This window comes from Epinephelus moara, chromosome 8, assembly GCF_006386435.1.
Source record: "Epinephelus moara isolate mb chromosome 8, YSFRI_EMoa_1.0, whole genome shotgun sequence".
Taxonomy (NCBI): Eukaryota; Metazoa; Chordata; class Actinopteri; order Perciformes; family Serranidae; genus Epinephelus; species Epinephelus moara.
Genome location: NC_065513.1, coordinates 33,068,437 through 33,095,063, shown reverse-complemented (window position 1 = coordinate 33,095,063; position 26,627 = coordinate 33,068,437). Strand labels below are relative to the sequence as shown.

Genomic DNA, 26,627 nt, shown 5'->3' with positions numbered 1-26,627 from the left:
ATGCTTACTGAAACAATGAAATAGGAAATGAGTTTTTTCAGATGAAGTAAACTAAGGACAATAATATGTGTATTTATTCCACAGCAGAAAAAGAATAAGAGAAAATACCACTCCAATAATGACTTCACTTTAAGGTAACTATTCAGGAGATTTCATTAACAGTCTAAAACCTGATCTGACTACGAAATGTCATTGTGGACTGAAACTAAGGCCAAAACTCAAAGTTCACAAGGGCATCCCAACTAAAGACAAACAGTGTCAAGAAGCACTGGAGCTCTTACTCAAAGTCATGTATAAGAACTGAGGTCAAAGGGTCTGATACCTTTGACTTGAGAGATGCCTGCTGTGGAGCTCAAATGTTTAGTTCAGGAGATGGTCATGTCCTTCAAGGAGCGTATTTACCTGCTGAGGAGTTTTGAAATATATGCAAGTCTGTGTGTTCCTTTAGGCCAAGGAAGGAGCTGTGGTCGTGAGGTCAAAGGCCAACAGTCTGAGGTCAGATGACTTATGGAACATCAGGAGGACCAGATGCGTGTAATTTCATCATCATGAGAGAGTCAGTGGTTAAAAGCTAACACAAAGCCTGCCGATCTAAGAGTGGCAAATGATTTGCACACACTGGGTTAGTTCCACTGGACAGCCAATTAAGAGCTTATTAGACTGAGACACTCGTCAGTCATCGGCGTGGTAACTGGAGCATCAGTATGTTAACCGAAAACATCTGCAAAACAGACCAGAGTGCACTTCAGGCCCTGTTGCGCCCTGTAAACTTTGAAAAGTTGCACATGGGTGGACTGAAACAGACAAAAGTATGCACAGACTTGTCATCAGGAGGTTTGCGGATCACTCTGACCTAGAAACTAGCTCTCAGTGAAATGTGTTGGATTGTAAGGGGCAGAGATCACAGCCACCACCTATCGTAAGAAAATACCCTGACATTTGGCCTGTGCCCATTCATCACAACACCCAGAGGCTGCACGCTTGTGTACACACACACACACACACACACACACACACACACACACACACACACACACAAACGCAGGCACACAAACATTCAAAGTCACTGTCTCTCTTTCAGCATAAAAATACTCAAAGGAAAATACAACAAACAATGGCAGTGACTCTTAACTTGGGCTTGTTTATGATCCTCATCAGAAATGCAACAGATAAAACAAATGCATGATTCATTATTTTTTTTAAAACAGAATGTTCTTGGATAATAGCTGCATTCAAGCTTTGAGAAATTGTTTATGGGAGAAAAACAGCCGCTAACAGTTAACAGTTGTCTGTATTTACAAAAACTTGCCTGCTCCCAAGCACGTTTAGAGATTATATTCTTACATTATAATACAAAATATTGTTCATATTACATTATATTTTAAACAGGTATGTAGTTACCTGGGTCCAGACCTTCGAATTTGCCCACTTCAATAAGTTTATAGTGACTGATTCTTCTGACAATGTAACATAAAACAGCAGTTTCTCAATGAGCACTGCAGTGGGACTTAAGCAGCCAATCAGTGCCATGTGCAGGACTAACGCCATTGTCAAGCTGTTGTCAAGCTGTGCAACAAAACCAATAAGGAGTTGTGATGCCCCTCCCACCGTCTTGGAGGATGTTCCAACCAACCTCATCAGGCAGTTGGTTGACATGGGAGGGCGGTTGCCTTGATTGAGCTCACCTGGGCCTTCTGAGCTATGAAAGCTGCCTCATGTTTTCACTCACTCTCTTCTTTCTTACAGCAGACATCCTCCCTGCCTCATTGGTTTTTGGTTTGCACCTACAACACCTCCGCAGCACACCTGACTCACATGCATGCATGGCTTTCACCACTGACTTTGCTGACCTACACATTCAGAGTTAGTCTTAGTTTAATAAATTCTGGTTGTTTTTAACTAAATCTTTTGTTTGGACTCCCTACTTGTCACATTCACTGAGCCAGTTTGTGACAGGAGTAATAATGACAATGGCGAGCACTGTTACAAGAAGGATACTGCTATCGAGGCTGTTCTAAACCTACATGTCTGCTCAGTAACACCCAACATCATAGTTTGTTTTCGCTCCACTCTACTCTTCAAACTCCGGCAAAACAGGTATGTTGCCATGAATATGCATCAGTGTGGACTTAAAGTGAGGTTGCCAGTGATAGGTTAGGAAAAAATCAAATCCTCTTCCCCCACAGAAATTGGTTACAGTGGACGGAATGTCAAACTGAAGACAAAAACAGAGTGAAACAACTTTACAGTTCTGTCTGGTACCTGGCAAAGTATGTAGTACTGTAAATCCACAACATTCAAAAGCCAATAGAGTTGCAAACTCAAGTAAAGTAAAACAAGTGGCTCCTGAGGGAAACTTTACTCATTCTCAGCATATGTTTTTCCTCCCCTTGAGGGAATCAGTCAAAAAAAATATGTGAATAATGTCTAGATCCTAGGTGGCTGGGCTGGATACTTGCTCATGACTATGTTATATATCATAGACACTAATATTTCATGCTCTCTTTTAGTTTTTGCCACGCAGAGGCAGACAGTCATCACAAAACAATGTTGTTCTTCTGGCTTGTGTTTGTCTATTTCATCCTAAACACACAAAAACATACCTACTCATCGAGAAATCGACATCCTGTTAAATGTCCTTCTTAAAGGTGGAGTTCTCAGCTGTACTGACTAACAACAAAAACATCCAACAACCAAATTATATAAAAAGTGCTGGCTGATTCGATGCCTGGGTGTCTTCCACACTTCCAACTTTTTGCCCAACTATCCCCTACAGTTTACTTAGTTGTTGTCAATGAGTTATACGAGCCGATCTTGAATGGGCCTTCTGTAAACACTGTCCTCACTAGCTGCACTCTGCCCTCCTTGCGTCCTCAATCCACCCTCTACACTCAGCCTTTATCGGAGGTGTGACAACATCAGCATGAAGTTAGCAGCCTCCCAAAGGCCCCGATTGTCTCATCAACTTTCAGCAGAACTCCGCCCAAGTTACTCCCTGGCCTGTGCCGTGCCTGGAGGCTGATAAACACACTGACACACACACACTTATGTGCATGTTCTCTGACACAAAAAAAGTTCCTAGCAATCACCTGTTGATTAGGTTACAGGGGCCATCTAGAGTTTGGAAATCTGATGTCACTGTGCATAAGGGGATGGAATGACAGCAGACTGTGTGTGTGTGTGTGTGTGTGTGTGTGTGTGTGTGTGTGTGTGTGTGTGTGTGTGTGCGCGCGCGCGCGTCTCAGACAAAGACAGAAGACAGGAAGCAACAAAGACAGAGCAAAAAGTGACAGGAGACAGGTTAAGTTGACTGAAAATGATAAACCTCTGAGTGAGACAGTGTTACACCAAAGCTGGGCAGGCACAGAGATCTAAACTAAGCTGGCTCAGTGACATAGTTGCTGAGAATGCTGTTTGACACGGGGTCCCTTTCTGTCTCTCCCTCCCTCCCTCTGTCTGTATGTCTGCCTGCCTGCCTGCCTGCCTGCCTATCTATCTGTCTGCCTTTCATGTGGCCATTTTAGGAGACGTTGAGTCACCCGAGCCCAGCTGACAATATGACAGGAGCAACATTACTACACTTGGCTTGACAGCAGGGGAACTTATGAAACTCACCCTCTTAGAGAGATGGGGTTTATCTCGCTGTCTCAGTCTCTGCCTCTCTCCTTCCTTCCTCTGTTTCGTCTGGTGGCTGGATGGGTAACTCTGCTGCCTTTTCTGTCTGTCCTCCTCTGTGCTTCTCTTTCCACTGGGTCAGGCTGCTCTCTCTCGCTCTTGACTCTCCGGTTTGCTGTCTGTCTTTGCTTCCTTCCTCCTGAATAGGTGGTGTTGAGAAAGACAGAGATAAGTCAACTTGTTCTGCCTTCCTCTGCTTGTTTTGAGAGAAGGGCCTGGTAGCCTGCACTAGCTCTCTCTCTCTCTCTCTCTCTGTATTTTGTTTTCTTCCTGTCTACCTCTCTCCACCCTCAGTCACACACCAAATCTGAAAACCCATCAACAAGTCTCACCCCTCACCCATCTCGTTCTTCCCTCCCTCTCCTTTTCTCTCTCCTGCTCCCCGCCCGCCCTCTTTCTTCCTTTCTCTCATTCGCGCCCCTCCAAAATATCTTGAATACAAAAGCCCCTTCACATGCTCGCGTTCCCCTTTTCCTCTCCTCCCATTCCTCCTCTTCCTCACCCTCTCTTCTCTTCCTCTATCCACTCACAGGCCCCTCCTTTCAACCCTTCCTCGCTACCCTACCCTACCCTCTCTGTCTTTCTCTCTATGTGTTTTCTTTCTGTCGTTTCCTCTCAGCTGATAGACCGAGGCGTGCTTTGCTCACTCAGCAGTGAAGGCATACAGGGGAAAGAAGGGGGGGTGGGTGGCGCAGACAGCTGATTGGCCACAGAAAAGGGGGGTCAGCTGTAGCGACTGAGGTCCTGATTGGCCGGGGGGAGGGAGTGAAAGGGGGGGAGGTGGAGAGGGTAACTAAAACCCCGCCCACCTGCTCCTGCTCGGCCTGTTCTGCAGAAGTATGAGACAGAAGAGCACTTTCCTCAAACAGTGTGTGTTTGTGTGTTAAATATGTGTCCTTGACAGCTTCAAGCATGTTTTGTGTGCAGTGTTTAACCTGTGTTATCTCTTCCCATAGTGTGCCAGACCCCAAGTTTGGTTGTGTGTCTGTGTGTGAGTTCAAAAACAACAGTACATAAAGAGGTTAATGCCACAGAGAATAAAGATGTAAATATCTATGCAAGTCCTTTGCCGTCTTTGTTCAGTCACACACAAAGGCACTCTGTGTGTAGCATGAAATGTACACGTGCACAAAGGCAGAGGGCTTATCTGCTGCTGGAGTACAGATAGAGAATGAAGTGCATGTGAAAAAGTTTATCAGCTGAGTACCAGGAGCAACCCTCAGCTGTTTGTGTGTGTGTGTATTTCGCCATCTGTGAGCTAATAAGGAGCAGCATGTTGACTAGGCAAGAACTATTTCGAACAGAGTGATGTGGTTAAAGTGCGCACAGTGCAAGCAAGTGCAACACACACTGGCGTGCTCGCTCTTAACCTCATGATCACACTCACACATGCACACACATTGCAGGTGGAGATTACACAAGTTAAAGCACTGTGCACAAAACATACTTGAAGGCGTCATGCACACATATTTAGCAGCCGAGCTTCGCCCGGCCCTTTTGTTACAGACACAAACACCCGATCGTGCTTTATCCTTATTTAGGGAACCGGGGTTGACTTGTTATCAGATGTTCGCTGACTGAGACATGTGAGACAAACCTATTGATAGCTCCCTGTGTGTTTATGTTTTAGTCACTGTCTTTATCTGACTCCTGCTCAGTTTCCATCTGCGACTCCCTGCGTCTGTGCCCAGAACCAGTTTCTGCTGCTTCACTATATGCTGTAAGTTATCTCCATCATGCAGAAAGATGAAGGGGGCATGCAGCTTTTGGAGCTAGAGCTGAAGCTTTTCCTTAACCTAAGTCTATATTGTGTCATATGCTGTACAGATTGTAAAATCCTTCAACTTTAATGTGTGATTTGAAGTTGGAGTGCCTTATCTCAAAATAAGTAGGAATACAATATCTCATAATGATGGAATAACATAAGCACAGGCTCTTCCAGATGCATAAAACTGTCGTGTTGATTCTGAACTGCATTTAAAATATAATACAGATGGTGACATAGGGAGCGTGTGGAGTTAGTGAGCGTTTAGCTGTTGTTATATGAACAATTCTTTTATGTAATACAATGCATATCCTTATTTGTGAGACTACACTTTATCTTAACTCCTTGCACTTCATTCAACAAGCAGCTGAACAGTTTAAGCACCAGTTTACTATGCTACACTATTTAATTTTTTATTCATCTGTGCAGTGTATATGGAGATTACAGCATTAAAATGTCCTGCTTTGGTTGCAATGCTCTCAAACAGTCTGCGTGCATGTATTATTTTTATGATTGCTTAATCTGTCAATTATTTTCTTTATTAAAACATTAATCATATAGCCCAAAAACTGTTGGAAGACAGAGGGAAAATGTCTTATATTTTCTCAACTAACAGTTCAAAACCCAGAAAAATGTATTCAACTATCATTTAAGTCAAATAAAACATCAAATCCTGACATTTCAGAAGGAATGATTGAAAATGTTTGTTTGAAAATGGACTCAAACGATTAATCAATTATCAAAATTGTACTAGAATAAACCTCTGTTGATTAACTACTTTACCAACTGTTTCAACTTCACAAGCATGTAGATGGATGCACTTTGTATAGATATGCGTGAAAGTATGTCACAGTTGTTTTGGTGCGGGTGTGTGAACTGTAAAGCCAGTTGAGATGAGGTTTGGAAAAACAACACTGAGCTTCAGCTTCGTACCTCCAAATATAGAGATGTGGGGATAGGGGAGAGAGAGGAGGGGGAGGCAGAAGGCGTAGAAGACACAGACAGCAAGATATAGAAAGAGGAAGATGAACTGACAGAGAGAAAGGGGCAGATTGCAGTGAGGCATGGTTTCTGTCGTAAAACTGACTTGGTTGCTGCTTTTAACTGCAAAGCCTGTAAAAACTGTAACAATGGGAAATTTCTGCTCATTTAGGATCTTGTGTTTCAACAGACACAAACACATGCTCTCAAACACTGTCCCTTTAAGAGCCCATGTTGCCTTCCATATTTGGAAAAAAGAGGTGTGTCTTCTCTGAGAAGACACCTCCTCCATTCAAGGGCTCTCTGAGTGCAGCTGAGGAAAAAGAAGCACTGAAAACACTCACTCATTCACATTCCATTAAACACACGCATTGATGCAATCATGACTTGAGAGCATGGCCGTGTTTGTTTTGATGTCTATGTCACGACGTTGCGGTTGGATTTTCAGCGATGGCATGTGAATACACTGCACGTTGACACTCGTGCATACCTTGTTTTTTCTGGGCCTCTCAAAGTGACACCAGCTGTGTTTTGGGGTTTTTTTACCCACCAGCACTAAACAGTCATAGCCTTCAGAAACTGAAAAGCTTCGATCGGACTCTACCAGCCCAAAACTTCCTCGAGTAAATCACTTAGTCACAGTGTTAAATAACCAGTTTTAAATATCAAAAACAAGGTCTAATACCCCCTCCTTCTCTGGGAGGAAGAGAACAAAAGGAGGAGAGGAAGAGGAAGGTGGAGGAAGGGTGGGAAAGGAAAGTGTGCATGTGTCGGTGTGCATGTGTGTGCGTGTGCTACTGAAAATGTGTAAAGGGCCATGGACCCCTGCATTTGTTGGCGTCTGTGTCTGTGGCATGCTCGAAAGTGTGTTATTAGTTCACACATGGAGACGTGTCTTTAAGAGGTGTATGTCTTCTCTCCAACAAGACAGTAAGGAGAGCGAGCTGCAGCCATGCAGCGGACATAAACAAGTCTCGGGTGTGTAGAAGCAAATTTCACAGCTGATATCTACAAATATTAGATATCAAAAACACTGATGCTTTGACTTGCTGGCTCAGATCCATTTGAATTTTGTGATGCAATATGTTTGGTTTTACAGCAACGTTTGAGGGGACTAGTATGCTGTAATAAGGTAGAAATATTGTAGGAAGGTTGGTGTTTACAGTGACAAACACCAGTGTATTAAACCAACTTTCTTGCCCCCTTTGGCCTGTGAAGCATAAATTCAAATTCCAAAATACATATTTTCCCTCTTTCCTGTAGTGCTACTTAACAATCTTGATTATTTTGGTGCTAGTTGCCGAGCGTTGGAGATATCAGCCACAGTGAAGTCTGCCTTCCCTTGAATATAATGGAACTAGATGGCACTCGTGAGCAGTTTAATGTAGTAACTATTTTCTTACTACCGAACTGCACCTGCCAACCGTATCACTGCCCAAAAGGGAAGTGTGCGTCTTCTCATGGACAAGAGGCTCGTGCTCGTGACAGTGCAACATTAAACGTTAATGTCTGTAACGTTAGTCTGCTCAGCAGTACTACTCAGTGAGTTAGCAGTAGATGCACACTCCCCTCTGCGCAGGGGTAAGGTTGGAGGATGTAGTTCAGTAGAGAAAAAATAGTTCCTACATGAAACTGCTCAGAGGTTCTGCTCTGTGGATTATCTTGAGTAACCGAGTCATGATTTCTGGAAAGAGGCATCGCTGTCGAGCGGCTGATATCTCCAACACTCAGCAACTCACACCAAAATGATCTAGATTGATAAATAGCACTACAGGTAAGAGGAAAATATGTGTTTTGGATTTGGGGGTAAACTGTCCGTTTACAGCAATTTTAAAACATTTGTAAAAATAAATATAACACCTTAAGTGCTTTATCGTAGGCAACTGGAGTTTCTTGGGTTTCTTGAAGACCTTTCACCTCTCATCCAAACTGAAGAAGCCTCTTGGATGAGAGGTTAAACGTCTTCAAGAAACTCAAGCAGGTTCAGTTGCCTATTCAGCTATTCTGCTAAAGTTTATATCCACAGTGTGCATTCAGAAGCTTTATGCATCCTTAAACTGAAAATAATAAGTCAGCTAAGGCCGCTCAAAAACAATCCACTGAAAACAGAATCGTTTCTCATTTTCGTTTTGAAAAAAGGTCTGCGCTCAGATGACAACGATATGATACAGCACTTAAGATTACCATAACCTGGATGACTGAGAACCTTCACCAATAAATATAACACCCTTCCCATTTTCAGTGCAAGTTTTCTTACTTTTACAGCACATGCTTTTTGTCTTAGTCTTCATTTTCTATTTTTAGCAGCCTCGATTATTATGTGTCACCACATGGTAATAACATTAACTGCTTTCGGTTTTCAACATTTCAGCCTTTATTTCTCTGCAGGCCAGAGCGTCATGTGCATCCCACTTTCTCTCTGTAGACAACTGGATTTTTACAGTGGAACCAGATCTTTGAATAAGATGCTTATCTACCAGTTTAACTGCTATAACCCCGGCCAAAAACCCACAACCAAATCTTTACCAACATCAAATAACCAGTTCCTGCAGGCTGTTTCCCACCCAGAGCGCTTGCTTTATATTTACATTTCTAGAGCACTGTAACAATCCAGTAAGATGAACTCTGTCTGGAGGGGCATGTTTGACCAGCTGCCTGTTGATAAATAGATTTACAAAGCCGGAGAGAGACATGTCTATTTAAGGATAAGCATTTAACTTTAAAGTGTCAATTGATATTACAGTGTCTGATTAAATCTGGGTCTGACTGTTAGGTTTAAATCAGGCAGATGCAGCAAATAGACATTGCTGAACATAGACTTTATGTTGGTCCATTTTAAACACTGGACTGTCCAAATAAAGCATTCCTGAAATAACTCCTGTTTGTTTTTCCATTACCAAATATGCCTTTCCATCCACTTCTGCAATAATTTCCACCATTCACGACTAGATTCTGCATGTGTGGAAATTTTTCTTTTGTGTATCCTATAAATCGGCTGCGGTGATTAAATTTCCTCACAGAAATGATTCATGTTTGGTGTAATCAAGTTAGATCCAGTGTAATTTACACCTCATGCTAATGTTATGTCATGACTAATATCTGATCCTTCCACTCACAGGAGTCGAAGTTTACTCTGCGATGCTTTTCAGGTATCTGGTCAGTAAGTTCGGACGAAACACTTCAAGTAAACAACCGAGTAATGACTGTAATGCACAAGGACAGAGGAGAGTGCACTGGGAAGAAATGCAGAGATGGGGAGGAGTGTGGCACCCTGAGTCTTGGTGACAGGCCGGGCCAGCTCAGAGGATGGAATGTTCCAGAGAAATATGTTGCCTATTCATGGAGGACAGGAAATAAAGCCCTCTCTTTCTCTCTCCACCTATCCTCCCTTCCCTCCCAGTCCAACTCCTTCACCCTGAATCCAGCTGCCTGTCATTTTACCTCTCTCTCTGTCTCTTCACCTCACTCTCTGTGTCTATGTGTGTTTCTTTCTCTCCCCTCTTCTCCTGGCCTTTGGCGTTTTTTTCCCCCCTGTCCATCTTCCTTCAGTTCAAATCAATTCCTTTTCTCCCCTTTCATGCTTGGAGAACTCTCACAGCATGGTGGTGTTGCACCACTCAGACTGGTAACAGCTGAATGTGGTCCAGCCTGCCATCTGGGCATTGAAATGAAAAGAAAGAACATCACAGTCACTGCTGTAGCTCACTAATATCTGACCAGGGTATATCTTTACTATAACCAGACGACCATAGATTACAACAGCAGTTAGCTCACATATATTCACATTTATAGGTGACCACTTTGCAACAGAGGAAATGGGAAGGAAACAAAGCAAAACTTCACAATGACATAAAGGACAAGTGTGTACCTTAACTTAAATACAAGTGAAGAGTGCACACATGCATGTTTATAGTCACACACATACACAGAGAGCAGCTCATCCATTTTGGTTGGGGGGGGGTTACAGGGTGAAGGGCAGAGAGGTCTGGTGAGGGTTAATCCTGAGATCAGTCCAACACACACACACACACACACACACACACACACACACACACACACACACACACGCTTGCAGTCGTTAAGCAGCAGTTAATAATACTACTACAAGAGTTGTTACTCTGTGTTTGAACCCTATGACGAGGCTGTACACACTCTATATATGAAGTTACTAACATGCATCCAAATCAAAATAGGCAACCGGACAAAAAACAAGCAACCTAAATGACTTGGACATGGGCTGTTTTCCTTTGTATGAAAGCCGCCAATGTATCACGTTACATGCAAACACCTTTCAGTTTAATGTCAACATGCTTCTCTGCATAAAATATGATACTGACTCTCTAATTCAGCAAACACCAAATCCAAGCTGCACACAAACCACATAAACTACAAATGCCAACCACTGTGGGTGCTAGAGAAACAGTCAGGGCATCACCAAGGACACTAGGACACTGTACATCATCTGGTTACCACATAAATGTTTTGCTAATCTATGTAGCAGATGTTGCAATACTTCAAAGGCTGTGTCGAAGAAATCCATACTAACATGCTTTTTAGTAGGATAAAAAAGTATGTGAGATTTTTTTATATGTGCGAAACCAATACCATGTGAATTTTGTACTATTTCAGGTGAAATATTAAACACTGGACACTTTGCAGGCCTAAATATCCCTCAGTGCAAAGCGGTGGAGGACAACACTCATAATGGACAGCGACCAAGACAGCTCTATGTCGTCAGTAACACTTCCATTTAAGTGTAAGTATGTAAGATTTTACTTTGCTAGGCGTAATATAGTTTTAAAATTGTTTTTAAATTAATGGTAGAGCTGAGGTTGTTACCGATTACCATGGTAACACGTCTCCAAATGGCAAGGAAGCTCTGACAAAGTGAAGTGGTAATTACTTCTCAGTGCATACGAAAAGACACACACTACTGTGTATTCACAGAAACGTGAGTTGAACGATAGTACGCATATTGGGTAGGCAGTGTACAGTATATGATTTCAGACATGGTGACAGGCTGAAAGTGAAAATTTTGACCTGCTAGCAGCACTCCATTAAAAATGTCAGGGCTTCACCAGAGTCATTAGGATTCACCCTCTCGGCATTATGGATGTCTGTAGCAAATTTCAAGGGAATTTATTCAATAGTGGTGGGTGGACCAACCAACACTGCCATCTCTATGGCCCTAGCAGGTTAGCAAGGCTGACATACTCCATTAATTTCTTAATTACCTACCTCTGACTTCAACAGTCAGTTCAACTGAGACAATAAGCCATTACATTCATAATGATCCCCCACGATCATTACAGTATGTAAAGCACTGCCATTATGAAGTTTCCCATAATATATCAACAAAATAACGATTAAAAAATATTCTTGTTCACCTTAATGATACATGTAATGATGCCTGATGACAAGTTGTTCACACTGCCAGATTCATCTTGTGCGATAGCTTGTCACTGGACACTCGACCCTGCATACAGCACACTGATCATAATCTGACATTGTGTAAAAGGTCATTTCTTCAGCCCATCTGGCGACTGCCTCTCAACAGTGTCATGACACTAATGGTGTCCTCTGCTTGTTACATTGGGCCACAAACAAAAGAGATCCTGCCAAGGACTCAGATCAGAGCGGTTTGGACAGAAACGCTCAGCTGTTTCCTGTCTCTGATGAGATGCACAAGATGGGCCAGGCGCATGAACGCGCACACACACACAAACACACAAACATTTACAGGACACTGATGAAAACCAAAACTGTGGGTATACAAATAAAAACACAGATATGCCCCAGTGATAAACAAAAGGCTTCAGGGCTCTACTTCTCACTGTGTTACTCTTAGGCTTTGTGGAAAACAAACAAACAAACACACACACACTCGCACACACTCACACACACTCTTTGAAGGTGCACACCACAGCTTTAAAACTCTTTGGGAAGGCATGAGATGTACTAATGCTCTCAGGCCTGCAGGAAATACACAACTGTATGTGTGTTCTTTTAATATGAGTAAAAAACATTACAGGGCGACTGACTGTTTCAGCTTTCAGTGAGTCCAAATATACAAATCCAGCACATAAAATATCATTAATCAATATCCAAGAGTGGTTATCACTGTTACCCAGAGGGAAACATTTTTTCATTCTGTGTGAAAGTCAATTTAAGTGACAAATGATGCATGCAAAGGCCCAGGCCTGTCACACACACTCAGCCTCTACAAGATGGAGAGACGGGGGGGGGGAAGAGGCAGCGCAGAGAGACGGGAGGGCTTTGATGCTGGGCGAAGGGAACGAGACAAATGACAACGTATTGTAGAGTAATGGACAGAGGGAGCAAGACAAGGACGAGAGAGAGAGGGGCAGAGAGTGGACAGGTCTTAGCTTGATAAGCTCTGTGTTGACCTATATAATGCACGGAGATACATCTGCCTTCCAACATCTACTCGTTGTTTCTGGAGCTTGTATGAAGCCATATCAACAGACTATCTGGCAACATGTGTCGAATTATATTTAGCTTGTATATGTGTATGCTAAGTCATTCATTCGGATCAAGTATAAGTCTCAACCCACTTACTAACCAACACTGGATTTTTGACATCTTTCATGTTTGTTACAACCGCTCAAAATACACACATTGCAGGCTTTAAAAACAAATATCAAACTAGTTTTTCTTGGTGCAATCTACTGACTGTATAAGCTTCCACTATCCACCTAGATATTACAGTTTCCAAATGTGTGCATTTGTGTGGACATTGCGGCCCTATTGCCAACTAGGACTGCAAGACAGTATTGACTAATCTGTCAATTATTTTCAAAAAACAATCTTCCCAGAGCCCCAGGTGACATTTTCGGTGACATAGTTTGTTTTGCCCAACCAACAGATAGATTCAGTTTAAGATGACACCAAATTGCTAAAAAAAATGCTATCCCTGTCTTTTGAGGAGCTTGAAGAGTAAAATTAGGGCTGTGACTAACAATTACTGTCATCCTGGTTTTGGGGGCGGCTGTGGCTCCGGAGGTAGAGCGGGTCATCCACTAATCAGAAGCTCAGCGATTCGATCCCTGGCTCCTCCAGTCTGCATGTCAAAGTATCCTTGTACAAGATACTGAACCCCAAATTGCTCCCGATGGCTGTTCCATTGGTGCGTGTAAAGCTGTGTAGCAGGTGGCACATTGTAAGGTAGCCTTGACCACCAGTGTGTGAATGGATGAATGTGACTTGTAGTGTAATAAGTGCTTTGAGTGGTTGGAAGACTAGAAAGGGGCTACACAAGTGCAGGTCCATTTAAAGCTGTTAACTTTTGGTAACTGGTAACTTTTATTATAAAATAAAAACATACGCCTTGTAGCGTTTTTTTATGGCATTACTGCACATGGATGAAAACAACCAATCAGAGCCAAGACGTCTACTACGCAACTTTCAGTCTAAAAGGTTTTCAGAAACATGTTTTAGTGTACTGTTTAGCTATGAAATTAAAAAGTTTGTGACCAAGCCGCCATATTGGAAAAAGTTGAGCTGGAAACTCAGCACTGCCTACCAGCTGCCAGATCAACTATCTCTATTTACAGCTAAACAGTACACTAAATTTTGTTTCTGAAAACATCGAAGGCGAGAAATAGGCAATGGAGTAACAGACCCTTGATTCATATTTGAGCAATGATTGACATAATTGACAGCTGTGTTACAGATTCCTCGGCTCTGATTGGATGTTTCCCGCAAGTCACAGTAGATATTAGCAACTGCCATGTTGCTCCTTTCAGGAGGAGGAGGAGGAACAGTATTTTTTTTACAGACTATGTGTCTCATGTACTTTATTTCAGATGATAGTAACAGTTTCATCTAATATGACACAAAGTCATTCTAATAAAATTTACCAACCGTATTTTAAAATAGTGAAAATGGCATTTCATGTCACAGAGCCCAATGTCATGTCAACAAATTGCTTGTTATCCCCACTTTTCAACACTTAAAAAGCTCAAAAAATATTCAGTTTACTATTGAGTAAGACAAAGAAAGACAGCAAATCCTCACAATTGAGAGGCTGGTATAAATAATTAATTATAATAATTAATTGATAATAAAAATAGTTACTGATTCTTTTTCTGGTGACTGAGTAATAATTGATTGACTTATTGAATATCTAGCATTTTTTTTCTTTATAAATGACTTAAATGTACATTCACAAGTTCTGCTAGCAAAGTCGCAGACAGCCCGAGCTGAAACTCTCACACACCCACGCTGTACAGAACTGGATATCACAGCACTCTGTCTCTCAGGGTGTAATGTCAGACCATGTTGATTTATTCAGGAGGTGGTACAGTCGCCTTGCCATCCTCTTCTCCCGCTCTGTAGTGAGTTGTGTTTGAATAAAGTTGAGCAGACTGCTACTATAGAGGGAGCCACCAAGCACCCAAAACAAAGATGGAGCACTTGACAGGAGATAAAATTCCAGATTATATCTCAAAGGGTGTGATGCTGGATTCCAAACTGAGTGTTTTTTTTAGTTCTCACATACACAATACAGTAATCGATACTGGCTATTTTTCAGCGATTAGCTTTTAGCCAGTTCCTTATATTTCCACTCTGCAGGTATTCTCCTCCTGCACTGGTCCTCATCAGGGTGATACGTGCTGAAACATCAATTCAAATAAAAACTAAAACCTTTTCGGCAGCTCCAGCATGTAACATCCACTCTCTGCAAGGTCAATGAGACGCAACCTTAAAATAATAATACTGAAGTGGGCTGATGGAGCCTCTTAGATTGGACTCAGAAGTATTACACTGAGTTTCTCAAATTAATTAAATCCTTAAAAATACTGCTAAGTTGACTGCCTCATTATTTTGTCAATAGACTTAGACCTGCCATCATATTAAAAACAGTCTCCCTTTGCCTACTTCTTCCAAGCATCCTTGAATTCATTGACATTTCCCTCAGTGACCTATAAATAGCTAATCTATTAACCACAGTAAGTCAATGCTGAGAGTCACAAACACATGGAATCTGCAGGTTTGTAAGAGGACTAACTAGTTTCTGGTATTGACAGACTGTTAAGTGGACTAACTGACCTTTAATAGTAAGCCTGGAGCCAGGTTTAGTTAGTGTGTGTATGTGGAAAGACCCAAGATGCAGGTTGTGAGGTTAACGTGGTACCAGTCAAAGCCGCACAGGTGCTATTTTAGGAATAAGCTCTTACTAAGAACAAGAGAATAAGATTTGAAACCTGCATTTAAACACATCACAATGACTTTATCTCCTCACAACAGCCTTTTGCACAAGTGACATCCAAAATAATGTCTTCAGTCTGGAGGCTGTCTTTTATGTGTCTTGAGTGTGAGGACATTTGGTTATCAGGGAGGGAAATAAATACACACAGTTGCCCTCTGACCTCTCCTCTTGTTAATTTTATCTTTGATCTCAACCTGCCTCCGCTCTGTCCCTGGCTAGGCTGAGTGAGGTTTAACAGCATCACCACTGCAGCAGACCCAGGGCTGGGAACCCAGAGGGGGTCATGATGTGATGCATAGACTGTAAAACTTTTACTAAAACATCTACTAATGCCATATACTGCCTTTAATCTGTGTGATATATGTCATAATCTTAAAAATAGATGCACCATTTTAGCCACTGGGCTTCCATAATAAATCAAGTAAGATAAATAAGATATTTTCAGTGTCACGATTTAACAGCCAGTGCAGCGCAAAAGGGGCATGTGAATAAAAGGAGCTTTATTTTTTAGCAGCACTGGTAGATCAACATGATTTCTATATAGAAGGGAAAACTACATTAGGTAGAAGCTATTAATTCAAGTATATTATATTCTATTTTAGGACAAGACAGACATTGTTCTGTGTCAGTCTACCAGTCAGAACTGGTTCTTTGGTGATGGCTTGAGGCTAGATATTCAAAAAACATGCATTCACAGTGACATACACATGCTTGTACAATTACATTTGCCATTAGTAATTATTTATCTTATTCTAAAATCTAACATGTACTGGTTAAATAGCTCTTTATTTAAAAGAGGTAATTTAATTCTCATAAGGATGCAAGTGCAGCGCACACACGTGCACGCGCACACACTAGAGATCAATATAGCCCAGAGCAGTGTTGAGTACTGGATCTAACCCACATAATCATCTGTAATCTCTGACATCAAATCCTGCAGAGACACATTGGAGGGCTGACAACAAGCCTTGATCAGCTCAAAGCGTTTAATAGCCACCCCCACTTTCCACACACACGTACAAAGCGCTGCCAGGTTCAGATGCTAAAAAGGAGAATTGCAGCATTGAACCATAGCCACCCCGTCAGATATCCATAAGAAGTACAAAAGGTGTTTTTCATTTGTTCAAATGCAGGGCTGGGTGCACAGAGGACCACAGGATGAATGGTGTCCCTTACCTTGGAGTCCTTAATGTCAGATTATCAGATGAACTAAATAAAATGGTGTACAGTTGCTGAGCTGCAGGCAAGGTAAGAAGAGCTGCTTGCAGGCCAATGTTTGACAGAGGCTGTAACACTGTTAGTTGAGGCCTAATCTATTCAGGCAGAATCATAAACTGGGCTCTTACAACATTACAAGCCTCAAGTTAGTGTTTTACTCGTCTAAATAGCCTAACTAGATACTGATGGCTCCAGATATTACCCTGAGAAAACACACAGCATGGTCACTCGTGACCTCAGTCTTTCTGAACTTGATGTACTTGGCTGGGCAGGAAGTATAGGAGCCTAATATATTTGCCAAGGTTGATCACATTAGTTGTACATTTTGCAGCAAGCAAACAGACCAGCCATCACTGGGGATTCCAGGCGAGGTTTTTCTTCCATGCTAGAAACATCCCACACTCTGATCGCTCCCTCCATTCATTTCCTTTTGATGTGAGAGGATTTTCTAAGTTCCTTTGTTTCACCTGAATAGACTGAATTATTTCCTTCTCTTTTACTTTTGTGTGTTTTAGCATTTGGGAACTTAAGTCAAAGAGTGACTGTGCACGGGGCAAGCCCAGACCCAGGCCTGCTGAACAACATGCACCTTGCCTTCAGGGTTGGTTACAGCAGATCTGCATGACGTCACACTCAGCTGAGGACAAAGCCCACTGGTTTCTCCCAGACAGAGAGGTGGGGGGTGGCTGTCAGAGCAACGCAAGGACAAGCAAGAGAGGGAGAAAAATGTCGACTTATTGCAGATGGATTTGCTGCAGCAACGTGTCTATGTGTGTGTGTGTGTGTATGTGTGTCTGTGTGTATGCATGCAGAACTCCTCCATTTACATACATGTGAGACAGCTGATGGATTCCCACATGCACGTGTGCTGCATGGGTGATGCAGAGTGAGTGTGACTACTTGTGCCTAATGTGTATGTCAATACCATCCTGCCCTGCTCGCCAGGACAATGGGAGGCTGTGCAGCTCAGCATAATAACACTGTAATAACTGACTCTACTCTTGTATATTTTATATGTAACAAGGGTTTAGTGCCAACATCAATGCTCCCTTCACTGCAGGATCCAATGCAACTCCCAAGTGCAATCTAAGGGGAACAATACACCCATTGCACTCAGGGCTCTCTCTTGTAAGCTTTAGTCATCATCATCATCACTCCATCCACTAAGCTACAGTCATAATCTCATATATATATTTATATATGTGAGATTGTATAGCTAGATGTTGATCCCTCCTTCTTGCACAGCCCATATATGCACAATGCACAATGCAAGGAGGCCATGCAGTTATCACAATATCAAATATTTGCACATGCATTTTGATTAGACACACACACACACACACACACACACACACACACACACACACACACACACACACACAGACGCACACACATACACATGATGGTAATTATTACATTAGGATTTTCATCACTTGGTCCCTAACCACCGCAGACTGCATGCACGTACGCGCACACACCTAAAGAAAGAGTGAGGAAGGCAGACAAAGCAGGGGAACGCCCCCTACACCCTGCAAGCTACTGTCAGGTCATCAACTGGCTTAGGCTGGATTCCTATCATTCTTTTACTCAGATTAATTAAGACAATGATAAATATGACGACCTGCATGTGTAGAGTGCAAACATTTACCTGCAAGCAAACAGGAATTGCTAAATAAACCTGTGCCATTTCCATCCTTTCATTAAAGTTCACACAATGCAGAAGATTAAAAGCTTGCTAGCTTAATTTTCAAGATTTTAAAGCCTACTTACGGTACAACAAAGGTGGACTCAGGAAGGAAAAAAACAGCCTGGCAGCTTGAACTGACGCGTCCCTGTCGTCTGGGAGTTTGGCCTTTTTGTTATCTCTGTGCCGTGTTGACTGCTGCGTTGTCGCATTCCAGGTAGCTAACGTTTCAGGGCGAGAATTGACTTCGAAGCTAAAAGCCGTTAGCAGCCGTTAGCTGGATGTCAAACGGGTAAAATAATCGGACAGTTTGAGTCTCGTCCTCCCACTCAGTCCTGCCACATAGCTCGCTTGCTGGCTGACTACGTCCCTTCCTCTCTGTGCCTGTCTTTTTTTTGTGCTCGCAGCTGTTTTCGTTGTTTCAACCTTTGCCTGAAATTCCTCCTCTGTCCCTTTAAGCGACAGCGTTTCCGGGGTTTGCTCGTTGATATGCAGGGGGCGGGGCTTCACGGCCAGCTGAGCGCCTGTCATTTAAGCGATTGGCTGCTTCAGCTCCGTGCGACCAATCAGCGCTCGGTGGTGACGCTTGCTTTAATATATGCAGATTTATTCAGAAATAGCGCTCCGTGATTGGCCGGTGGATTAATCTAGGAACCGCCCAGTACACGTGCTTTTTCTCCCCTCCCATTCTTTAGTGGGAAGGATAGCTGCTGTGTTGGAGCTCTGGCTGTCAATAAATCCTCTAATATTTAACAGAAAACTAAACCACGATCTGATATAAGAGCAAAAGCTTTATACAATGATTCAGCACATTAATATGTGGTAAAATAATTTACGGCAACGATTAAATTCGCAGTCTAATGCACACACGGCAACCCCTTTTTAATCCGTTTGTAGTGAATCAGCCATAGCCGTGTTGTCACACAGCTAAGAATAGATCAGCTACACGTTGTATTCCCATATTGCCTTGCAGCTGCACCGAGCTCCACGCCCATCTACCCAGTGCACACTGGGGCCTGATTATACCTTGCTGTGGAGGGGAGGAGGAGGAGGCCTGTGCAGATAAAAAGAAGGGCCGATTGTAAACTCAGGGAGTGCAATGAAGGATATTGCATTCACTGCTGCTGACCATTCATCCATCTCTGTGGTGATGTTCCTCTTTGGCAATGCAGCCCCTGCATATTTCACACAGTCATTGCAAAATCAGCTCTATGTATTTCTTTTTAATCAAAGATATGTCATGCTGCATGATATATTGCAGGAGATTTGAGGGGCCTATATCTATCACATAATTAAGCACCACAAAATTCTGCATTATCAAAACAATGCACAATGCCTTATGTAACATAGATGCAAATATCTTTTTTAAGTGGCAAATCAAGAATACATTCATGTCCAGTTCAGGCTGTAGTGTGCATCAACACACTTGTGACAGCGCCTTGCTTGTGTCCTCCCACCTGGTTTCCATTTGTTTGAGATGTCCAGATACCGTCATATTTTTAATTTGTTACCCAGCGATCTTTATTTAGCCTCTGGAAACCAGAAATGTCAGGGTGTCAGTGTCCCTGCACACCACTGAAAGCTTTACTCACTGAAACTTCCTTCTTTCTATTGTAACAGGATAGGAAAAAGGTGGAACTTCAATTTTAGAGAGCACTGAATATAAAATGTTGATTCTATGGAGACAAAAGATGTATGATACACTTTGATTGATTGTTTTCACATTATATTTTATGGTATCTTATCTCAGAGTAAGAAGCATTTGCATTTACAGTCTTTAAACCTTTTCCAGTAATTCATCACGCAACATGATCTTAAGAGGGAAATGAAAGCTCATCTCTTGGTTGAACAGGTTCACTGCACAAAAGAGATGTGTTCATTGTTGGAGGTCAAGAACTGCTGCTCCAATTAGTGCCATTTAGGGCTGTTTGCAAAATAATACTGATAGGCCAGAATCTGAGAGAGACAAAACACTCAGCTCTTCATTGTTCAACAATGCTGTATTTTATGCCTTGAAATGGATGCTGCAGTTTATATTTTTACCATGTCATCTAAACGTTTGCACCAACATCTTGCTTTTATGTTATTTCCTCTCTCTTTCACACAGCAGATGTCTTTGTTAGTTGAGTGGCAGGCGCCCCCTGCTGTTCACTGTTCAGAACAGTCACATTGTCTTCTCAAAGAGCTTTGTTTGAACCAGAAACTTGCTCATCAGAATCTTGGACTTGCTGTGAGAGTCTGGGCAGTAAAAAATCTTAATAATAAAATCGATTCCCGCTGGTGACTTTCATAGAAGTCACTGATTTCCAGTTGATTAAATAGAGCAGGTCAGTGATGAATTGGGTGGCAGCACCAATTTGGTTTAAATCTTTGAGTGTGCAGCTGGGTGTTGAGTGAATGTACACATTTCAATTGATAAATTATTTTGGAAATAGTGTTGTGAAGCTGGACCATGCAGTTTTTATTCACAAAAGCAGTTATCAAAGGTAATTTCCTTATATAAATATATCAAAGTGGCACTGCTAATGTACTAAGTTAATATCTAAACTGCAAACTTTCCAAATTCTGTTATCAAAGAAGGTAACACAAAGACGCTAATGTTTGGTAGAGGACTACAGTGGGGATCGAGTCAGCTTAAGCACTTCAACCAAGTGAAGCTCATCATAGACAGTATAAAACCTCATTCACATCTTGCAAACTATATACACTCCCTCACTCATGAATTCTCACACACCATATTCAGTTTTAAGTGTTGTCAGAATTTGTCAGCTGTTCAGTCGTCTTTGCTTTCTTTGAACCCTCTGTGCCGTGCTCCCTCTTCCTCTTCTGTCGGCTCTTCTGCCCTTCCTCTTGTCGGAATTGGTGCCTGATGAAAAGAAGTCCGCATGCAGAAACCAATGACGTTAATTTACTGAGCTGAAAATTAAATATAATGTGCCATTTTAATGTTTTGGCAACACATAAAAATTAGCCTTTTAGGTAAAGTCTGGCTCATATACTAATGAAATCGGATGCCTGCTGCTTACAGTCTGGCACCTGGTCGCTACCTTTTTACAAAGTCCTGACTTCACCTGAGTGCTGTGGGGGTACACACCCAGAAACACCTCGAACTCAGATGATAAGAAAACACAGGCAGAGGGCAGAGTCTCTGCAGAAAAATACACCACCACACACTTCAAGTGCATCATAAGTGATGATTCAGAGTGATTACTTATTTTTTAAGGAATGTCCTGCACAGTATATCTTTAAATTTGGGCCACTTTCTTTAGCAAGACTTAAAACACTATAGAGATACTAAAAAATGCAATTGATTTTGCTGCTGCCATAATGACCACTTAGAAATCCCAATAGTGTGGAAGTTGTGTCTAGCTAGCGAAATGAAGACATGATGTTTTCCATCGGCTGTCAGATATGCCGACGTCAATGTACAACTTACAATCTAAGGCAATCAGTCAGCTCCTTGTAGATAAATGTCGGTATGCAGAGTGCTAACAGTCTCTCTTCTATACTATCTAGATCTAAATATTTAGTTTGTACTTTAACACATTACTCAGCTTACATCCCGAGAGATACCGCTTGCGGCTGTATGACTAAATAATGAGGTGTTGCATATGTATCCAAATATTTTCCAGTTAGGAAGCAGGCAAACTGGAGTGTGGTGTTTTAAAAGAAACGGAAGAGGGAGCGTTAAAAAAGCAAAACACATCAGAGATATTGCATCGTCAAAAAGAATCATAAAAAAAAAAACTTGACCCTCATAAATAATATTTGAATTAACTATCATACCCCAAACTGCTGAAACAGGTTTCTATGCATAATGATGATCATCTACCAAAGTGGCTGGTTGATACAAGGCAAAGATATTTTACATGCTATGATCTCAGCTCTGTCCACATACACAAACGCAGGATATCGAACCTTAACATAAGGCCTGTATGTGTGTGTGAAATGCATTCAAATGCTTGAGACGGAGTGAGAAGACTTGGTTTATAGTCACATTATCATTTATCGTCTCAGGTGCAGTGACGAGTGTCGTGATGTGATCTTACCTGGACTGCCAGCGTCGGCCGCTGTTCCACACCCTACCAAAGGATGGAAGCCAGTTGGCATCTGTATGTGAGCTGTGATCAAAGTTGGCGCCCACTCTGTTCGGGGGAAGCTTCCTCAGTTTCTCTTGCTCCTCTGGCAAAAGATATACGAGGTCATTTTAATTATACTCTAATATTTGTGAGATTTTTATGGTTTTCCTTAAGAGGGACAGTTCAGCTAAAAAACAAAAATGCTAATGCCAAGTGTTGGAGGGACATTAGTTTACAATATGTGTGTGTGTGATTCCTACTCTGTTTGAGGAACTCTTGGAGCGATGGACCGATCTCTGGATGTGCTGCAGCTCCAGAGGTCCCCTCTAGAGGATCATCCTGGAGCCAAGGAGGGACAGCACCTACGACACAGAGGATATGTGCTCATTACCTTTGCAAGCTCTCATATTCCAGGTGGAGAGCCGACACAGACAGCAGTCAGAGGATTAAACCATTAAAACACTGAATTAAATGATTATAATTTTCATTTTATTTTGATATATTTATCATCTAACACCCACAATCCAGCCCGCATGTTTTACCTTTTACCTTTCTCTGTTTTACCGTAAACTGAACCTATAAATTCATATATCACTGTACCTGTATGAACATTTCCACTGTTTGATGAATCCTGTAACAGAGGCAAGAAGTGGTCAAGTGAGGTGGTGTCCGTTGTGTAACATAAAAAAACAATTATGAAACTTGAACTCTTTGTTAATCAGAGCTGTTGGTCTACCTGATAGCCAATGAAAGTCAGGCCTTGTCCTGTGTCAGCCCACGGTGCCTCAACCATTGACTCGACGTAGCTGCTCCCCGCCTGCTGGTCTGACCCCTGAGACTTAAATTGAGAGCTGTTCCCCAGACAACAAGATGAGCCCCAAAACAACAAAAGTCATTTCAAGTGCGACTGATGATACAATGATGAAAGAATAAGATGTGGTATGTAGACACAGTGTTACCTGACAGCGTCCTCAGCAGACATGTCTGTGCCGTTGGGTCCACTGAACAACTCCGGCTCTGCCTCACGCTGACATTGATTCAGGAAAAGCCAACAGTGTTTCACAGAGGAAGTCTGAGCACTAATCGTGCTTCATGTCATATTTTCTTCATCACAGTCCTCGCACACTGCTGTGCCCCAAATCTTAACATAACCCCCTCTCTATACACGTCTTTGTTTTTCTCTTACAACTTCAATACATTTTCATCATCTTCATCTCGCTCTGGATCTAAAAAGCTTTATTAATTTTTACTAGAGCCTGATGAGGAAAAATATTGTCTCCCTATTGTCTACCTAAACTACCAAATACAAGAATTCATCAGCCACAATTTTAGAGTTAAACAACCTAACAAACACACATTCCCAGAGGATCACTAGTCATCTTACATGTAACTCAAAGTCATACCATCATAGAAACAACACAGTGATGGATACTGCCACTGCATCCTTGGAAAACAAACCTCTAAAAGAGACTGAAGGACCTCTTGACGCTGCTTCTCTTGGGCCCGGATGTAATCGGCTTGCTACAGTCATGAAAAGAAAAACAAGAGAAAAAACAGATCAAAATTAACAGATTTCAATCCTGGTTAATCCTTGGGACACTTTTTAGCCATGCAAAAAAAACATGGCTCTAGTGATTGCATGTTGGTTTGGTACACATATTCATTGTCCACCTATAGTGTTCCTTTGAGTTTTCCTCTTGTGCCATCAGCAGGTAAAAGTTCAACATCTACTGGACTGATTGGCATATAGTTTGATACATATACCCATGGTGCCAGGACAATCTATCTTAGGGACTTAATGACATTTATCCTCTGACTTTTTCTTTAGCACCACTGTAAGACTGACAGTTATGGTTTTGAATTAAATGTCTTAACTACTGGATGGACTGCCATTAAATTTGATACACACAATCATATCCCTCTCAGGATGAATTATAAAAATGCTGGTGATCTCCTTTTTTTTAATATTTTGAGTGATTTTTACCTGTTTAATGAATTCATCCTCCTTCTCCACAAATGATTCCAATGCGTTTGCCACCTCAGCTTTAAACCTAAACAAAAACAAACAATTATCCATGCAGACATTTTATTTTGCAAACAAACTTTACTAATAAAGATTTTTGTTTCACCAGGCTTACCTTTCCGTTTCCTCCTCTGTGATGATGACCTTGTCTCTAAACTTTGGGTCGGCCTTATTCTCCCACCAGAACTTATGAGTATTCTTCCTGTGTTCTGAGCTGAAACCAGACACATGTGAAAATGTTAAAAGAAAAAACAGCTCATCACTAAAAAATATGAGACTTTTTTCAAGCCTACAGACATTTGACAATATACGTGTTAGTCTGGGCAACATAAGCTGCATTTTAATTTTAGTACAAGCACAAAACTGCAAGTCAGGATGACAAAAACAATCTTCTGAAGTTTTTTGTTTAAGGCAGAACACAGAGAACATAAAAGATGATATCCCAAGACTATTCCCTGCAGTTTAATTGCTTCCTTGTCACAAAAGTGTATTATGGGTGCTTTAAATAACATTTTATAACGACGGCAGATTTATGATGTTTGTTTTAATTAAAATGTTCTATGTCTTAAGTCAAATCTGTTTTACAAATATGGCAGTCAATATAAATGTCATAAATGTCTTGTTGGGCTTTCCCATTTTTGACCTTGACTTACGGCATTTTTTCATTAGCCTAATGAAGCACTAAGCAAAACATGTTGCTCATGCTGATCTCAATCAAAAGATCTTTGATCATATACTTTTAAAGGACACAACTTACAGACCACTTGCCTTGTTATGTTTTATTTTTACAATATTCTTATTGCTGATCATTGATGCTATTTATATATACTTACATACTACTTATACAGACACATACTTTTATTTACCCAGCTTCGTTGTTCTTGTTCTTAGCTTTTATGTCTATTTCTGTGTAAATTCATTGGGAGTGATTCAAAAAGCAAGTCACATTCCTTATATGTGCACACATACTTGGCCGATAAAGATAATTCTGATATGCAATCACCAAGATGAACACAAGTTCTATATATCATTCTATTTGCTGAGGATATGTCTATAACCTGGGGTGCTGTGTTGCACATCCTGAGGTTGTGGTGGGTGGATGTGAACCAGGGCATCAGTAAAAACAAGATAAATAAAATATAACTTACGTGGCCATGTGCTCTAACAAGCCTCCATACAGCACAGTCATGTTGCCATCTGTGACATTTCGTTCAACTTCAAGCCCACAGCAGTAGCACCAGAATGTCTGCTTGTGCTGGGTGCAGTCAAACTTCTCTACTTGGGGTTTTTTAAGTGTCCGACGAGCTTCCTTCACCTGAGAGACAGTACATAAACACACGAAACACAAAAGTTACACTCTGATTAAAACCGATGATACCTTAAACGCATCAATCAAAATGTGACACAGCATCATTTTGATCGTGATGACGGTTTGCAGCTAACGTTAGCATCTTAGCAAGTACAGGCGAGTTCATTGAGGTGGAAGGAAAAACGTTAAACGTCAGTATACATCAACTGACATGTAGCTACTTACCTTTTCTAAGAATTTAAGAAGAACCACTCTGAGTCTGCTTTGGTGATTTTTTCCGAAGATATGTCCCTTTCCGTTAAATGTTGTTTGCCTACATATAGCACAGTAATGCGCACCCATTTAGACAGTTTGAAAAACCCTAAATTATGCTAAAGCTAAAGTGACGCAGCCTTGAGCCAAAACCAAACGTTTAGATTCATTTTCTTGTCTAATTTTCTTCCATTTAACATTACTCCAACAGAACAGTACCAGCAAACTGCTACCGGATGTCATGCCGCGTCAATACGTTTCCCTTCCGGAAGTTGTTAAACTGCCCGACATAGTTCCGACTCTTGTGCTAATTCATATTTTGAGGACATGTTGCTTAATTCCAGAGCTTTTTCCCTACATGTTGGGATAGTAATGAAAATATTTGTTACGTTTTCCTCCGTATTTTATT

General features: G+C 41.6%; 2 protein-coding genes across 3 annotated transcripts in view; both read right to left on the bottom strand.

Moving 5' to 3' along the window:
• Positions 1-18,991, bottom strand: part of LOC126394170 (protein FAM214B) — a 34,264-nt gene extending 15,273 nt beyond the window's left edge. Inside the window, exons 1-2 of one of the 2 annotated variants that reach the window (XM_050050836.1) lie at positions 18,642-18,991; positions 3,616-3,814 (exon numbers count right to left, since the gene is read on the bottom strand). The gene's annotated coding sequence lies outside the window, so the exon portion shown is untranslated. The remainder of the gene's footprint in view (positions 1-3,615; positions 3,815-18,641) is intronic. The other variant, XM_050050837.1, reaches the window with a different exon arrangement.
• Positions 18,992-20,992: 2,001 nt separating this feature from the next.
• On the bottom strand, positions 20,993-26,469 carry cenatac (centrosomal AT-AC splicing factor). The gene is made up of 11 exons (XM_050050838.1): positions 26,192-26,469; positions 25,806-25,972; positions 24,773-24,871; positions 24,619-24,685; positions 24,093-24,155; positions 23,594-23,661; positions 23,371-23,485; positions 23,235-23,265; positions 22,895-22,996; positions 22,605-22,737; positions 20,993-21,421 (listed from the first exon to the last, which is right to left on the bottom strand). The coding sequence occupies exons 1-11, from the start codon at positions 26,306-26,308 to the stop codon at positions 21,301-21,303; spliced, it is 1,083 nt and encodes a 360-aa protein (XP_049906795.1). The 5' UTR covers positions 26,309-26,469; the 3' UTR covers positions 20,993-21,300.
• Positions 26,470-26,627: the final 158 nt, after the last annotated feature.